General features: G+C 32.2%; 1 protein-coding gene and 1 pseudogene across 3 annotated transcripts in view; one reads left to right on the top strand and one right to left on the bottom strand.

Moving 5' to 3' along the window:
• Dnah12 (dynein axonemal heavy chain 12) overlaps nucleotides 1-18671 on the bottom strand; it is a 260099-nt gene that overhangs the window by 223186 nt on the left and 18242 nt on the right. For all 3 annotated transcript variants that reach the window (XM_040289787.2, XM_078038350.1, XM_040289797.2), the window contains exons 7-13: nucleotides 14616-14805; nucleotides 12935-13007; nucleotides 12553-12711; nucleotides 12160-12355; nucleotides 10170-10358; nucleotides 9110-9266; nucleotides 8294-8385 (exon numbers count right to left, since the gene is read on the bottom strand). In XM_040289787.2, the coding sequence (XP_040145721.1) occupies nucleotides 8294-8385; nucleotides 9110-9266; nucleotides 10170-10358; nucleotides 12160-12355; nucleotides 12553-12711; nucleotides 12935-13007; nucleotides 14616-14805 (1056 nt within the window). The remainder of the gene's footprint in view (nucleotides 1-8293; nucleotides 8386-9109; nucleotides 9267-10169; nucleotides 10359-12159; nucleotides 12356-12552; nucleotides 12712-12934; nucleotides 13008-14615; nucleotides 14806-18671) is intronic.
• LOC101959375 (eukaryotic translation initiation factor 4E pseudogene) lies at nucleotides 666-1037 on the top strand (annotated as a pseudogene).

The following is an 18671-nucleotide window of genomic DNA, read 5'->3' as shown; positions in this document are numbered from 1 at the left end:
TAAATCAAAAGGAAAATCAGGAAATACTTTGAGATTAATGCAAATGAAGGCAACTACTATATAAAAATTTATGGGCTGCAACTGAGGCAGTGCTTACAAGGAAATATATATCTATAAATTCCTATATTAGGAAGAAAGTTCTCAAATGATAACCTGAACATCCACCATAAGTCCCTGGGAAAAACTAAAGCAAACAAAAAAATAAAGCAAGTACAATAAAGGAAATAAGAGATTAGAGTGAAAATTAAATAGAATATTTAAAAAAAGAAGAAAAAAATCAATAAAACCAAAATCAGTTCTTTGAAAAGAACAACAAAATCAACAAACCTTTAACTGCAGTGACTAAGATAAAAGATGATGCAAATTACTGTAATCAGAAATAGAAGAGGAGTATGATCAGATCAATCTAAGACAGCATCTGTGGAACTGGAAACTACCTCTACTCCTAATCATCTGCCTACAGAAGAGAAGAAAACAGAATCTAATAATCAGGAGGTTGCTAACTCATAATACTGTATAAAACATTTACAGAGTAGATGGGCACTCTCATTTTTAAAAAATGATTAAAGTAACTTGGCAAGCAAACTTTTAACTGATCTCTAAGTTTGATACTGTTGAAGACCATTTGGGCTCTCCACAACCATAACTAGTTGTCTAGTAATTTAATGCCTCTCTGTGACTACTCACTTTTTAAGGATGGTATTGATCCTATATGGGAAGATGAGAAATACAAACAGGGTAGAAGATGGCTCATTATATTGAACAAACGGCCAAGATGAAGTGACCTGCTGTGCCTTACTGTAGAATCTTTTGATGACTATAGTGATGATGTTTGTGGAGTTGTTGTTAAAGTTAGAGCCAAAGATGGTAAGATAGCAATATGGACTACTAAATATGAAAAGAGAGGCTACTACACATATAGAGAGACTATACAAGGAAAGGTTAGGACTTCCTCCAAAGACAGTGATTAGTTATCAGTTCCATGCTGACACAGCTACTAAGGCAGCTCCACCACTAAAAACAAGTTTGTTGTTTAAGACACCTTCTGAGTAGTCTCCTAGGAGACTGCATCAAGGAATCCATAAATGGGAACTGAACCAAAACTTCTTTAAAAGCAGAGTGGACTGCATTCAAATTTGATTCCATCTGAATGTTGCTAAGATATAAAAGAAGTCCCATTTGCCTTTGTCTTGTACTTTTTTGTTCATTTTTGAAAATTTTTATTAGTGTTTCCACTGTTCCAATCAAAGAATTACAGATACATCATCCCCAGAAGCCCTATATGTGTTCCTGGCCCACTCTTAATTAGTTTAGTTGAATTACCATTACAAACACATTTTACCCATTCATACTATTCAAAAGAACTTACATTTCTATACCTTAAAGGAAAATAATTGAGTTTACATTCCATTGTATGCAGGGACATATTTTGCTGCTTTGAAAGAATATGATGCATACAGGGGTGTTTTTTTTTTAGCAGTTTTCTTTGTTTCTTTTTTTTAATATTTATTTTTTAGTTTTTGGTGGGCACAATATCTTTATTTTATTTTTATGTGGTGCTGAGGATCGAACCCAGTGCCCTGTGCATGCCAGGTGACAACACTACCGCTTGAGCCACATCCCCAGCCCAACATCTTTATTTTATTTTTATGTGGTGCTGAGGATAGAACCCAGTGCCTCACGCATGCCAAGCTAGTGCTACCACTTGAGCCACATCCAGAGCCCTTCTTTGTTTCTTTTGACAGCTTTATATTTGCTGTTCTCTTGATGATGGTGGCTAGATTTTAGTTGTTTCCCTACTTGATAACATCAGTGACTCTGATTTCAGTTTCTCATTTGTTTTGCTTTTGTTTTTTCCTAAAGTAACATTGGTGAAGGATCCAGGAATATAACACAAAGGTGGAATAAACGTTAATTTTTGTAAGAGAAAGAAAAATGAAAGAGGACATCCTGACAGAAATAAAAAGGATCATAAGGGAATATTATGAATAATTGTATGCAATAAATTACATAACTTTAGATGAAATATATAAATTTCTATATAGACACAATCTACTGAAACTGATGTGATAAAAATAGATTATCTGAGTAGATCTATGAAAAGTGAAGAAATTGAATTAATAACCCAAAAACTATTTACAAGGAAAGTCCAGACCCTTCATTAATAAATTATACTAAGCACTTAAAAAAGAATACCAATCATTCTTCCAAAAATTTTTGAAAAGTTTTTAAGACCAGTGTTACTTTGAAATAAAAAGCAGACAAACTATAATATCACAATAACAGAAACTATAGTATCTCTTATGAAGATGGACACAAAACTCAACAATATATCATAAACTAAATCTAGCAACATATAAAAATAATTATATATCATGACAAAGTGAAACTTATTCCAGCAATGCAAAGTTGTTTTCATCAATTAATGTAATATATCCTATTAATAGGATCTGATCATATATATAGAAAATCTTAAGCTATCCCCTAATAAAAGAACTATTCAAACTAATATACAAGCCAAGCAAGTTTGCAGGAAGCGAGATCAATACATGAAAATCTATTGCATTTATATGTACTAGCAATAAATAATCTAAAAATAAATAGCATCAAAAAATTAAATATTTTTGGAATTAATTTAACAAAATAAAAGCAAAATCTGCATTCTGAAAACTATAAAATATTATTAAAAGAAACTCAAGAATATCTAAACAAATGGAAAGATATTCCATGATCATGGATTAGAAGACTTACTATTGTTTGGATGCCTAAATCCTCAAATTGATCTACATATAAATTCAACACAATCCCCATTAGAGTTCCAGTTGACTTACTTGAAGAAATTGAGACAGTGATTCTAAAATTCACTTGAAATTGGAAGGGACTCTGAATAACCAAAACAATCTTTAAAAAACAAAGCAGTAAGACTTGTAATTTCTGATTTCAGATTTTACTACAAAGCAAAAACAATCAAGGAAAGAACATAGATCAATGGAATAGAATTGAGAGGCCATAAATAAAACCTTGCATGTATGGTCAATTGATTTTTGACAAGGGTATGAGGATTATCCAATGGTACCCTTGTTGAAAATAATTTTTTAAAAATTGTGATGAGGCAACTAGAGAGTCATGTGCAGAAGAATGAAATTAAAGTTTTAGCTCATTACATATGTAAAAATTAACTCATCAAATCAAACTGGAACAAAGATAGAAATGTAAAAGCCAAAACTATAAAATTCTTCAAAGAAAACATAGGAGTAAATCTTCATGACCTTATGAAGATTCAGTCTATAACAATTATGAACCGTGAAAGCAATATACTAAAGAATCCAGGAACAAAACACAACATAATTTTACAAAATTATACTCATAATAAAATATACAAACATTGCGCTGGGGATGTGGCTCAAGCAGTAGCGTGCTCACCTGGCATGTGCGGGGCACTGAGCTCGATCCTCAGTACCACATAAAAAATAAAATAAAATAAAGATGTTGTGTCCACCGAAAACTAAAAAATAAATATTAGAAAATTCTCTCTCTCTCTCTTAAAAAAAATATACAAACATAAACACAGAAAAACATATCAGTAATTGTTTAGGATCTGAGGTTGGGATGGGGAATAATAGCTACTGGGCCTGGAGCTTCTTTTAAATATTTTTAAGTCATATTGTAATGATTATAAATATACTTAAAATATTGAATTGCATAATGTGTAAATTACACCTTAGTAAAGCTTTTCTTAAAAATGAAATATAGAGAGTATTTATATCAGGTTTTAGATTAAGGATATTTTTCTGGAATAAGAGGGGCATTTCAAAATAATAAAGGGAGTTCATCAAGGAAATTTAATCCTAAATGTGTTATGTATCCAGAATCAGAACTTCAACAGTCTATGGGAAACTGAATCCTAAGTGAACTTGGAAGCATGATTCTGTTCTCAAATGAGACTTCATATGAAACTACAGCTCCAACTGACAGGTTGACTGCAACCTGATGAGAGACTTTGAGACCCTGGCACCTAGCCAAGCCAAGCTGGATTCTTGACCCACAAATACTGTAATAATAAAGTTTGGATTTCTTTAAAATTTTTTTGATGGACCTTTACTTTGTTCATTTATTTATATGTGATGCTTCACACATGCCAAGCAAGTGCTCTACCACTGAGCCACAATCCCAGCTCCATAAGGTTTGTTATTTTTAAGCCACTAAATTCTGGAAGTAATTTGAGTTTATCTCAGGAAAGCAACATTGGGTTAACATCTAAACATTAATAAATGTAATTCAAACCATTAACAGAAAAGAGGAGAAAAACCACATGATCTACTCAATATATGCAGAAAAAGTAAAGATTCAAAAACCAATGAACCTACCTCCCTCTTAGCAAACCTGGATTAGAAAGGAATTTCATCTACCTGATAAAGAGCATTTACCAAAAAACCTATACCTAAGACATTTTGATGGTAAAAATCTGAATATGTTTCCATAAGATCATAAATAAGACAAAAATGTCCTCTCTCACTGCTACTATTCATTCAACATTACTGGCAATCCTCTACAGTGCCAAAAAAGCAACATAAGAAACAAAAGATCCAGATAGGAAAAGAAAAATAAAAAAGGTTTATATTGTGTACATATATAAAAAAATCCTAAGGAATCTTTAAAAAAGGCTGTTGTAGGATCAAAATGTCAAAAGTATGTTTGTATATAGTATCAATGAAAATGAAAACTGTTATTTTCAAGATATTTGTAAAATCAATGAAAACTACAAAACATTGTTGAGAGGCATTAAAGAAAGTCAAAATAAATTAATATATACACTATGGCTGTGTATTGAAAGATTCAATTTTAAGATGGCAATTCTTCCCAAATTTGATTAAAAAATTCAAAGCAATTCTAACTAAAATCTAGCTAGCCTCTTTAGAAATCAGCAGATTATTTTAAAATTTCTATGAAAATGTGAAGGAACCTCAAAGAGTCAAAATAACTTTGAAAAAGAACACAGTTGGAAAATTTATATAATGTGATTTTAAAACTTACCTTTAAACTACAGAAATCAAGACTGTGGTACTATAATAAAAATAAATATATAGTAGAATTAATTAGACATAACTTTCCTATGTTCATATATGAATATATGATCAGTGTAACTCTACATTATGTACAACCACAGAATGGGAAGTTATATTCCCTGTATATATTATATGTCAAAATACATTCTACTGTCATGTATAACTAAAAAGAACAACAACAAAAAAGCTCAAACTGCAGGGGAGGATGACAAGCTGCATGTTTTCACAGAAGAAGAAACTGGGACTGTTTTCTTATAGCTTTAGGCTGAAGCAACTGTAGTTATAGTTGTTCCTCCGTATCTGTGGGGCATACATTCCAAGATATTCCTCAGATGCCAGAAACTGCAGATAACGCTGAATCCCACAGACATTTTCCCCCATACTTATAATAAAGTTTAATTTATAAATTAGGCACAGTAAGGGATTAACAATAATAAATAATAATAAAATGGAATGATTATCAAAATATATATATATAAATCAATGGAAAAGAATAGACTAAGAAATAGACTAAGAAACACAAATACAGACAGTGATTTTCAACAAACATGCCAAGATAGTTTAACAGGGAAAATATAATATTTTCAATAAACAACGATGGGATAGCTAGATATGCATATGGAAACAACAACAACAACAAAAAAATCAAGCCATGGCCCATATCCTATTCCACATGAAAAAGTTAATTTATGATTGATCATAGACCTAAATGTAAAAACCATAACTATAAAACCTCTAGAAGAAAACATAGAAGCAAATATTTATGATCACAGGGTACGAAAATATTTCTTAGGGCACAAAAAGCATGACTCTGCAAGAAAAAAATTGATAAGGTAAAATTCATTATAATTTAAAATGTTTGCTCCTTAAAAGGCATCATTCAAAAGTGAAGAGTCCAAGTTATAAGCTAGAAGAAAATACTTGAAAAATATATTTCAGATTATAAAACTTTACCCAGCATATATAAAGAACCTTTAAAACTCAACAATAAGAATTATTATAATATCACCCAATAATATAGAGCCATTATAGTTCAACAATAACATTTTTAAAATCCAATTTAAAATGCGGAAACTATCAGAACACATTAATTTTAAAAAGATACACAGATGAAAAGTAACACATTAAAGATACTCAACACCCTCAGTCATCAGAAAAATGATAATTACAACCACAATGAGATTCCAATGTGCACATAACAAAAATGACTAAAATTAAAAAGACTGACAAAGATTGGAAAGTATGTGATAGAACTGGAACTCTGTGGTAAGACTGTAAATAGTATAATTGCTTTGAAAAAAAAACTAGCAGTTCCTTCAAAAGTTAAAGATACAATACCCATACCATTCAGCAATCCAAATCCCAGAAGAGAACTGAAAACATTATGTTCACACAAAGACTTATACACAAAAAACAGTAGTAACTTTATTCATAATAACCAAAAACTTGGAAATGACCCAAATGTTCATCAAAAGATGAATAACTAAACAAATCATATATTCATACAGTGAAATACTACTCAAAAACAAGGATACAGATAACATAGAAAAATTTCAAAAAGTATGTTAATAAAAGCAACCAGACTCAAAAAAAGTATGTACATACCATTCTATTTATGTGAAACTTTAGAAAAGAAAGATATAAAGTAACAGCTGTTGCCTGAGGTCTGCATGGAAAAAATTGACAAGGATAGAGCAAGAAAACTTTCTGAGGTAGTGAAAATGTTATATATCTTGATTCTGGTAATGGTTACATGGGTGTGTAAATTTCCCATTATTCATGTAACTGTACAATTAAAATAAATACATTTTATTGTATGGAAACTTAACCTCAATAAAGTTGATTTTTAAAAAGTTATTCATTCTTGAAATTAATGAAGGATAGAAAAGGGAATGAATTGATGAATAAATGTGTGGGTAAGCAAATACAGTAAAATGCTAAAATCTAGGTGGTATTCCCTATAAAATTCCTTCAACTTTTCTATATGTTTAAAATTTTCTATTCTAAAATATTATAATAATTAAAATTTATATATTTTACATTAAAAATAAGGGCTGGGGGCCAGGGGTTGTAGTTCAGTGGCAAAGTGTTTGCCTAGCATGTATGAGACACTGGGTTCGATTCTTAGCATCACATATAAATAAATAAAATATAGGTCCATCAACAACTAAAAAAAAAAAAGTGGTAGAATGCTTGCCTGGCATATAGAAGGCTCTAGGTTCAATCCCTAATACCACAAAAGAAAAAAAAAAGTACAAGCTAAACAGTCAGTAGAGAGAAGATGAAGAAATAAGAAAAATAAGCTCAGTTTTAACCAACAGAATAAGGTCCATTGAGGAGATAGGAATCTTTTCTATGCAGTTGCTTTTCCCCCATTGCTGCTAGAGTTCCTAAAGCTCAACTCCAAGTATATTACTTCCATGGCTAAAAACTTTCAGAACAAAGTCCAAAGTCTTGATCAAGAGTTTCCCAGGGGCTGGGGTTGTGGCTCAGTGGTAGAGCACTCACCTAGCACATGTGAGGCGCTGGGTTCTATCCTCAGCACCACATAAAAATAAATAAATAAAATAAAGGTATTGTGTTCAACTAAAAAAAATTGAAAAGAAAAAAGAATTTCCCATGTGAATCCAACCTACATTTCCAACTTCATCATATTCTAAATCTGCCACATACAGTATTCCTGTTGCCCATTCTTTCATTATTTTTATTTATTTGATGTTCTTTAAAAACCTTTGAACACTTTAGGTCTTTGTTCATGCTTTACCCTCTTCCTTCTGCATCTAACATCTACTTCAAAGCTTAGCTCACTTTTCATTTCTTTTCATTTTTTATGAATCCTTCAATTTTCCAAAGCAAAAGCAATCATTCCTTCTTCTGTATTTCTACCATACTTTGACCATCTCTTCGTTCCAGTATTTATCTTATGTCATACTAGTTCTTTCTATATCAGGATTTCAAGCCAGATTTAAGCTCCTGAAGAAAGTATTTATGTATTATTTATTTCTGAATCACCAAAATCTTAGGAGGTATCTGAATATGATAGGGATTTTTTTTGTTAAAATAATGAATAAGTAAATGAGTAACTAAGAAAAACAACACTAACCAATTAGTTTATTAAAATGGTGTTTAAAATAAAAATTCTATTTAACTTAATTAAAACATCTAGACCTAGAATAATTTAAAGAGAAATTCAAAAAGCGTCAACAAAAAACAGAATTACTACTTACCTCTGTGTATTCATCAAAAGTATGATCTTCTGCCTGAAAATTCTGTATCACCCTAACTGCAGTACCATCAAGGAGCCAATTATATTTTTCAACTGAAAATTAATAAGCCAATTAAAATCTTGATAATACTCTTTTAAAAAGGTAAAATGCTTCTTTATATGATCATAAAATAGGGTAGACTACTCATATACTATTATTAATATACTATGCATATACATAGATTTCTGAATTGAAAAGAATGGATAGAATAAAATAAAAGACTTAATAAGCAAATGAAGTTAAGTATATTTTTTAATAAGGGCAACAGAGTATTTGAGGCTTTTAAAATAACTTAGTGATATAAATGATACCAGTAAATAATAGACTGCCAAATAACAATTATCTATCTGACCTCAAACAAACTTAGAGAGACTACACACCAAGAAAATTTTCCCCCAGGCTTTTCAAAACTGTTTTCAAGAATTATCTTGGTTTTATCCTTGATTTAGCTTCCTCCTTATTTAAATAAAGGCATTTTGTCTATCTGTAACTAAAAAAAATTTTTTTAAATGGAAGGGCTGGGGGTGTGGCTCAGTAGTAGAGCGCTTGCCTCATATGCGTGGAACACTGGGTTCTCTTCTTCTGTTAACATTCATCATTTATACCAGGCAATAAAATTCAAATTTGGGAGGTTTGATCCTTGACTCTTGTCAAAAGCAGTAACTATGCTCAGTTCTGGGTCTTCCTTAACAACCCTGGATAACCAAATATCCAATCAAATTGTAGTTAAAATTAAGTGTTTAAAAAGACATATAATATTAAATATTTCAAATATACCATATGTCTCATGATGCTTCCTTGCACCTTGTAAGTTCTGATGTATTGCCACCTTCAATGTATTAAGAGACCACTGTAACACATGTTCAGGAAGTTCTGTGTCAAGATTTACAGGTGTTGAAGTTCCTGATAGCCAAGAGGGTACTGTTTGGATATTCTAATACAAATACAAATAAAAACATATGTACTAATTATATGTGCAATTGATCCATATGGAGATTTTTATTCTATATTTTTAAAAATTCTGATTTCCATAGTCCAAGAAAAAATAACTCAATTCAAAGTAATAATTTAAAAGTGACACTAGCTTGCAATCCAATATAAAAACTTAAGTTGGGTTATTTTTACATCATTCCACAAATATTTATTTATTATAATGTCAATGTGATTACATAGACAGCTCTAGAAATTAGACCTTGTTCTTAAGAAGTTCACAATTCAGTCAGGTATAGCAGCACACACTGTAATTCCAGGGATTTGGGAGGCTGAGGCATGAGGACTGCAAGTTCAAAGTCAGCCTCAGCAACTTATGAAGGTCCTGTCTCAAAATAAAAAGGGTTTGGGATGTAGTCCAGTGGTAAAATGCCCCTGAGTTAAATTCCCAGGACCAAAAAAAAAAAAAAAAAAAAAAAAAAAACACCTCATAATTCAATAGGGGAAATGAGACATGCACAAAAATTCAGTTCATAAATATAAGAAAAAACTCAAACAAGGATAATGTCCTTTTCAATCAGGAGACATTTTCAAAGAGAAAGCACTTTCTAATTTGAAATAACTTGTGGGGGTATGGGGTTGTAGCTCAGTGGTAGAGCACTTGCCTAGCACATGTGAGGCACTGGGTTCAATCCTCAGCACCATATAAAAATAAATAAATAAGAAAAAGGCATTGTGTCCATCTACAGCTAAAAATATTTAAAAATAAAATAATTAAGGGAAGAAAATAAAACAAAGTTAAAGCACTTTATGCATATAAAAGTTTCATAAAGATTCAACTCAAATAATTTAAAATTCCTAAATAGAGCTATATAAAGAAACGTGATAGGTAAGGATGATGTAATACCTGCAGAGTTTCAGCTATTCGTTCTACCACACTCAGAACAACATCTTCCAAATCTTGAAAGGTAGGATAAAACTCCATTTTATCATCATCAAATGTCAATTCCATCTTAAATATTGGCAATCTTTGTTGATTTTCTGAGTCAAACAGTTCTACAAATGCTTTTACAGTCCTTACTAAGAGATCCTTTAGCTGCATGATATTATAAATTGCTATTAATTTATAAAGTACAAAAATCAATCTTTAATTAAAATCATTAAATTCTTTTACATAATTAAATCACTATAATCTATAAGTCTTGGAATTACCATTCAGCAAATATATTTTTAATAAATAGTCTAAGATAATAAACAGAAGAATATATGCAAACCACATTTTTCTTTATATATTTTTAGTTGTCAATGGACCTTTTTTTTTTTTTTTTTACTTATTTATATGTGATGCTGAGGTTCGAACCAGTCCCTTACAAGTGCAAGGCAAGCACTCTGCCACTGAGCTACAGCCCCAGCCCCGCAAATCATACTTTTAAATAGAATATCAACAATTTGAAAATGGCAACAGAGAATTTTCCAAATTCTTTAGTAAGTCTGTCCCTGGCACATAAAACATTCCAGAAGATCAAATAACATGGTAAATACTGGGCATAAGGCAGGGCTGACCCTTAAAAGTGAGTGTTGTAACAGCGTGGCATGCACATAAGAAGTGGTGTGCTAGAGCTCCTGTTTTTACAAAAGCCAATTATTAAATATTCAAGAATCATGGGATCCAGTTGTTAAACACTAAGAAACTAGAGATTAGGGTGAGAATATTTACACCACAGAAATCATCAAACACCAGAACTTAGGTGGTTATTTTCTCTGGAGAGTCAGAGATCTAGCACACTCGTTAGGTGAAGTTGAAGCCACTGCAACTTGGTATTTACACAATATATTTCTAAGTATAAAAAATGCAATCTTATAGAGAACCAACTGTTGGAAATGTAGCCCAACAGATGAATATAAATTTAAATGATCTTCAAAACGTGCATTTCTTTACTGTTCACCAAATAATTAGTCCCTTTAAGAGAGTAAAGGTGGAAAGGAAACCATATATAATAGTTACAGTAATACATACAGATATTAAACATACATATTATCCTTTTAAAGAAACAATACAAAATTCATAGAATCTTTGGAGATCTTTACCAAAAGAGAAAGTTTTTAATCAAAACTGTTTTTCTAGGATTGTTATGTTTACAGTAATAAAAATTTGAGGAGCCTATAAATATAATTGTTTGAAGTTAATGTTCTCTGTCATTCAAAGATGATAAATAGCTGAGTTCAGTAGCACATGCCTGTAATCCCAGTAACTCAAGAGGTTGAGACAGGAGAATCACAAGTTCCAGGCCAGCGTCAGCAACATAGTGAGACCCTCTCTTAAAGTAAAAAAATAAAAAGAGCTGAGGAGGCAGCTGAGTCGTTAAGCACCCTGGTTCAATCCCCAGATGGCGGGAAGAAAAGGAGGAGTGGTGATCAATAATCAATAACATTTTGAACCAAGACTCAATGAGAACAAAATGAGAAAAAAATCAATCAACTTGGAATTTAATGACTTCAAAAATGTATTACTAGAATAGTCCTTTTCTTAACATATTCATAGAGATGATTAGCTTTCAGCCTTTAAGAATGAGCCAAGTTAATCACTCATAATATTGGCACATAATTCTAGACTTTCCTCATTTTTTATTAAGTTACTTATTTTTACAATTCTAGGGATGGAACCCAGGGTCTCACACTTACTAGCAAGCATTCTACCACTGAACTATATCCCCAATCATCTCTCATTTTAGATTGCCTCAAAAATTATTTTTTGATAAATATAAACAAAATTACAATAAAAATATTTTCTTAATTTATTTCAAAATAATTACTCAGCACTGTTTTAACAGAATGTTATCTAAAATATTGAATAATTTTAATAATGCTATCATTTAAGATACATAAAATGTATTTACCTGATTTGACATAAGTGTGGAAACACAACTATAAAATGCATCCAATTTTTCAGGCTTAATACCTTCTAGTGACTCCTTCTTGGTAAAGAGACTTATAACCTGTGGATACCATGTGTTCATTATCTTCTCTTCTGCCTTTTTAGCTTGAATGGACAGATCAGTTTTTAGTGATTCACAATCAATTGGGCCTTTAGCTCTATTTTTGAGGGAAAAACATATCTATTTTGAAGCAAAAGACATTGGTTTTCATACACAATTATTGATGACAATTGTTTTTAGTTCTAAAATCTAAAGAAGTGTTTTGAAGATTTATGAGTCAGTTTAAAAATTATACAGTCAAAATGTCAAGCAAGGATACATTTAGAATGATAATTAATAAATATAGGATTTTACCTAATTCCTGTTACATCCAGCAAAACTGTATTAGCAAATGTTATATAACCAAGGTCCAGTAATATTTTCATAGTTGGATGAACAATGTGCAAATCAGATGCTATTTGATTTCTTGCCTGCACATAGTTGTAATGCCAAGGATTGGAATAATCTAGTCCTCTAAAAAGCAAAACACATCAAATATGATTAAAACAATATACCCTAGTGCTTCACAACAGTAGACATGAATGTAAAATCAGTTCATTTTCAAACAGTATAAAAAAACTAGATGTAATACTACTTTTAAAATATTTTATTATGTCCATGCATGAATATATGGATAAATAAATTCTGATATGTGCACAAAAAATAGGAAAATAAATAAAGTAAATGATTTACTCACAGAGGAGATTCAGGTAAAGGGCCTCCTTCATCTTCAAGCCATTTAACTGGTGGTTTCACAAGAACACTCTGTACTAAAATATATATTTGTATTAATATTTCTTGAAATCCTTGCAAGACCTGTTCATATCAAAATCTCTGATTTGTGTTACTACGGGATGGTAGTTTACTAGGAATTAAAATGAGTATAAGAAAAAAAACTTTATTTAGAACAAAATCAAGCTCTTTGGTGGGGCGGGGGGGGGGGGGTACCAGGGATTGAACTCAGGGGCACTCAACCACTGAGTCATATCCCCAGCCCTATTTTATATTTTATTTAGAGACAGGGTCTCACTGAGCTGCTTAGTGCCTCACTTTTGCTGAGGCTGGCTTTGAACTCTCCATCCTTCTTTCTCAGCCTCCCGAGCCACTGGGATTACAGGCATTCACCATCAAATTCAGCAAAATCAAGCTCTTAATACTATTTTAGCCATAGTATGGAGGTAAATTCAGTTACAGGAAAACTCTTAATTCTCAGTTCTTTGTGTTGTCTACTCAAAGGTCCCTGATATGGCCACATAAGAAAACTTATGGCTTGGTGCTTGCTAGGGCTGGAGGGAAAAGGGGCTGGGGAGATGATGGTTCAAAGATATAATATTTCAGTTCTATAGGAGGAATAAATTCAAGAGATCTATTATACAATATGGTGACTATAGTGAATGACATGTATTGCACTCTTGAAAACTGCTAACAAAGTAGATTTTAAGTATTCTTACCATACACACAAAAAAATAAAATCATGAGAGGGCTGGGTTGTGGCTCAGTGGTAGAGCGCTCGCCTTGCATGTGGAGGCCCTGGGTTCAATACTCAGCACCACATAAAAATAAAATAAAATAAAGGTATTGTGTCCAACTACAACTAAAAATTAAATATAAAAAAATCATGAGTACATGAGGCAATACATATGTTAATCAGCTCAATTTAGCCATTATTCAATGTATACATATTTCAAAACATGTTGTACATGATAAAATATACAATTTTTTTCAATTAAAAAAAAAATATTCCAAGGCTGGGGTGGTAACACAGTGGTAACAACGCCTATATAGCACCTGTGAGGCACTAGATTTGATCCTCAGCACTACGTAAAACTAAATAAATAAATGAAACAAAGGTATTGTGTCCATCTATAACAAAAATATTTTTTAAAAAGAAAAATATTCCAATAATAATCATAACAATTAAATTCCTAATAAATCTGCCAAATACATTAATATGTTCTGAAAACCCTGTAAACAGGAAAGTTAAAACCAAAAAGGCAAAGTTAAAAAATCAAAACTCTACAAGGATTAGCTAATAAACACAGAAATTACAAAAAGTGCCCTTAAACTACAAAGATTTTGACTATATTATGGGCACAAAATAAAACTTTCAGGGCTGGGGTTGTGGATCAGTGGTGGAGTACTTGCCTAGCACATGTGAGGCACTGGGTTTGAGCCTCAGCATGACATAAAAATAAATAAATAAAGTAAAGATATTGTGTCCATCAACAACTAGAAAAATTTAAAAATTAAAAACTTTAAGAAAAATTCATATCTGAAATTGATAATAGTTTAAATATATAGTGTTCACTATTTATTTTGCTTCTACTTTTGATTCAACACCAGAAGCAAAGGCAAAAGAAGCTTGATGTGTTACTTACCCAAATATCTCTTCATGCTTTTTTCAAAGTCACTTGACACCTCATCTATGAGACTTTCAAGCAGTTCTTCTCTTTTTTTCCCTTCCTTTAAAGACTCAGGTATCAGCATTAACATGTTATCCAGCCATTCCTGCTGAATAGGTACTATGGGACTACTTTTTACACAGTGCTTCATAAACATGTAGTTGAACTGAAAATATAATAAGAACTATTAAATGTTCTTCATGGTGTGACATTTTAGTATAGTTCCTGAGCTCAAGCCTACTAAAACATTTTTTCAAAATAAAAATATTCATAGCCACGCAAGGTGGCATATATCTATAATCCCAGCTGCTTGGGAGGCTAAGGAAGGAGGATTACAAATTCAAGAATAACGCAGCAATTTAGCCAGACTCTGTCTCGAAATTAAAATGAAAAGGGCTGGAGCTGTAGCACAGTGGCAGAGAACATTCAAGAGCTTTAGTTTGATCGCCAGGACTGAAAAAAACATATTGTCAGCAATAACATGTTTTCAGAATAAAAACCTTTTTTTTCAGAAAAAAAAGCATCACAAACATTTTATCTTTTTTTTTGATGAGCTCTTGTCAAATTAATGTTCTTAGTACATCCTTCATTTTTTTGAAGCCAAAAAGAAGTTCCTTTAACTAATTTATTATTCCTTTATTCAACAAATACTCAAACACTGTTGTGACTACTGAGATATGTATTAAACATAATGACTAATTAGAACAAATAAAAAAATGTTAAAGTATTAAACATAATTATTAAAAATGTGGAAAAAACATAACAGTAGCCTATGCTCTCTTGAATGTTATATTCTGATATAAGAGTAGTATAGTCTAATTTCACAAATTCTTCCGTAAGAATGAGAAGTCTAACAAAAAATAGACATGAATAAATGGAAGACAACATTTAATCTCAGTAAAGGCATTTAATGTCCTAAAAAATATCAATTTTGTGTTCCAAAGTTAACACAATCCAATAAAAATATCTATACACATTTTAATAAAACTAGATAACTTGATCATGAAGTTCTTGTGGGAAAATAAACATATAAGAATAGCCAACAAAACTTTAGGAAATAAGATACCATGGAGGACTGGCCCTGGGAGACATCAAAACATACTATAAGGCCTATGTGATTAGAACAATAAGATAAAGGTATATGAGCAGACAGGCCAGTGGAAAAGAATACAAAGTCCAGAAACAGAGCAGTATATCAGAAAATTTAACATAAAATTATCATTGCATCTCAAAGCAGTGGGGCAAAGATCAAGGTTTGAATAAATAGCCCTGGGACAAATGGTTAGTCATTTGGAAAAAGATAAATTAGTCCATACCTTCTACCATACACAAGAATAAATTTCAAACAGATCAGAAATTTAAATTCTACATTGAAACTACAGAAGAAGAAGAAGAAGAAGAAAAACATGAATCAAGGGGCTAGGTTTGTACTTCAGTGTAGAGTGCTTTGCCTAGCACATGTGAGGCACTGGGTTTGATCCTTTACACCACATATAAATAAAATAAATGTACCGTGTCCATCTACAGCTAAACATCTTTTGAAAAAAAAATCAAGTTTATAGCTCAAGCATAGGGAAAAACTTCTCAAGTATGATTCAAATTTCAGATACAATCAAGAAAAAAAGTGATAAATTTTGCCATATGAACCCAATGCCTCATGCACTCCCAGCAAACACTCTACTATGGAGCTACATCCCCAGATTTGTGATAGATAAATTTTGACTATATAAAAACATTTGCAAGGGCCGGGTGCAGTGGGCATTCCTGTAATTCCAGCAGCTTGGAAGGCTGACAGGAGGATAACGAGTTTAAAGCCAGGCTCAGCAAAAGCAAGGCACTAAGCAACTCAGTGAGACCCTGTCTCTAAATAAAATACAAAATAGAGCTGGAGATGTAGCTCAGTGGTTGCATCCCCTGAGTTCAATCCCTGGTACAAAAAAATAAAAATAAAAACAGTATACAAGGCAAAAATGTCAATGAAAAAGTCAAAAATACTGGCATTCCAGGAAAAAATATTTGCAAGATACACCTCAGATAAAGTACAACAAATTCTTGGAAAATTTAGGATATGGGTGAATCTTGAAGACAGTTTATTAAGTGAATCAAGATAATAATGAAAAGACAAATACAGGGTAGGGAATATAGCTCAGTGGTAGAGCACATGCTTATTAGTATCGGCAATCACCAAAAATATAGACAAATATTGTATAATTCTACTTATATGAAGCATCTAAAGTTATTAAATTCATAGAAAAAAGAAGGGTAATAGCAAGAAGCTGAGGAGAGGAGGAAATGGAAGGTTATTATTTAATAATATATAGGGTTTTGGTTTTACAAGATGAAAATGTTCTGGAGATTGGTTGCATAACAAGGTAAAAAGGCTTAATACTACTGAACTATATTCTTAAAATGGTTAACACGGTAAATTTTGTGTTATGTGTATTTTATCATAATTCATAAAGGGAAAATAAGTCCAAACTCACAATTAAAATGGGTAAAACAGGGGCTGGAGTTGTGGCTCAGAGGTAGAGTGTTCACCTACTATGCGTGACCGGGTTCTATCCTCAACACCACATAAAAATAAAATAAAGATATTGTGTCCACCTATAACTAAAAAATAAATATTTTTTAAAAAAATGAGTAAAACATATGTACCAACATTTCAAATATTTTAAAGATGGAATCATCTAGCCAAATACATAGTAATAGAGGAATGCTTCCTGGGCATGATGACTGAGCTGGATTAGGGACAACCAGAAAGCACAGATGGAAAGAGGACATGTTGGGCAAAAGTAGCAGGTAAGAAATGTCCTGTTTCCTCAAGCAAGTCCATGATGGTGAAGTATAAAGTATAATATAGAGAGTGATGAGAAGAGGTTGGCAAATAGGTAAGGGTCACATTATGAAAGGCCTTGCCTGCCACATTAAGCTTTAATTCTCTAGGTTGTGGTAAGCTACTGATGGTTGCTGTAGTTAAAACAAAAAATGAAATTCTGATCTAAGGATAGAACATGAATAGGATCAATTTGAGAAATAGTCACAGCCATGTGAGGACAAATTACATGGCAAGTAGGTAGTTGAGAGGGAAAAGAAGTGACTATTCAGACATTTTAAGCATGAGTGATTGATAGTGATAATAACAACTAGAACAATCTCAGGAAGGAAGGTTCATTTTTCAACATGTTGAATTTGAGGTATTTTTACATAAAATTATTTTGGAATCAACAACATATAAAAGGTAGTTAAAACCAGAAATTGAATCATCCAGGAAGATTCACGGAAAGAGAACAGCAGCTACAGGCAGACAAGGAAGAGGAAACCATGAAGATGACAGAGAAATAACAAGAGTCAGAAAAGCAAATACAAGGGAATATTCAAAAAGAAAGAAATCAGCTGGAGCCAGGCACATGCTTTTAATCTCAGCAACTGAGGAGGCTGAAGCAGGAGGATCAAGAGTTCAAGGCTAGGGCTGGGGATGTGGCTCAAGCAGTAGCGCGCTCGCCTGGCATGCGTGCGGCCCGGGTTCGATCCTCAACACCACATACAAACAAAGATGTTGTGTCCGCCAAAAACTAAAAAAAAATAAATATTAAAAAATTCTCTCTCTCTCTCTCTCTCTCTCTCTCTCTCTCTCTCTCTCTCTCTCTCTCTCTCTCCATCTCTTACTCTCTCTTTAAAAAAAAAAAAAGTTCAAGGCTAGCTTCAGCAACTTAGCAAGACTAAGACTATTTGAGCCTGGCTCAAAACAAAAAATAAAAAGGACTGAGATGTAATTCAGTTCTAAAGTGTCCCTGGGTGGGCTGGGGTTGTGGCTCAATGGTAGAGTGTTTGCCTAGCATGTGTGAGGCACTGGGTTCCATTCTAAGCACCGCATTCTAAGCACCGCACATAAATAAATGAACAAAATAAAGGCCCATTGACAACTAAAAAAAAATTTAAAAAGTGCTCCTGGGTTCAATCCCCAGTAAAAGCAGCAGCAGCAGCAGCAGCAGTAGTCAAAAATTCATCATGGTTTTAAATTGTATTATCCTA

The sequence above is a fragment of the Ictidomys tridecemlineatus genome, chromosome 2 (assembly GCF_052094955.1).
Source record: "Ictidomys tridecemlineatus isolate mIctTri1 chromosome 2, mIctTri1.hap1, whole genome shotgun sequence".
NCBI classification, from domain to species: domain Eukaryota; kingdom Metazoa; phylum Chordata; class Mammalia; order Rodentia; family Sciuridae; genus Ictidomys; species Ictidomys tridecemlineatus.
Note: the sequence above shows the minus strand (reverse complement) of the source record. Positions and strands in the feature narration are given on the sequence as shown.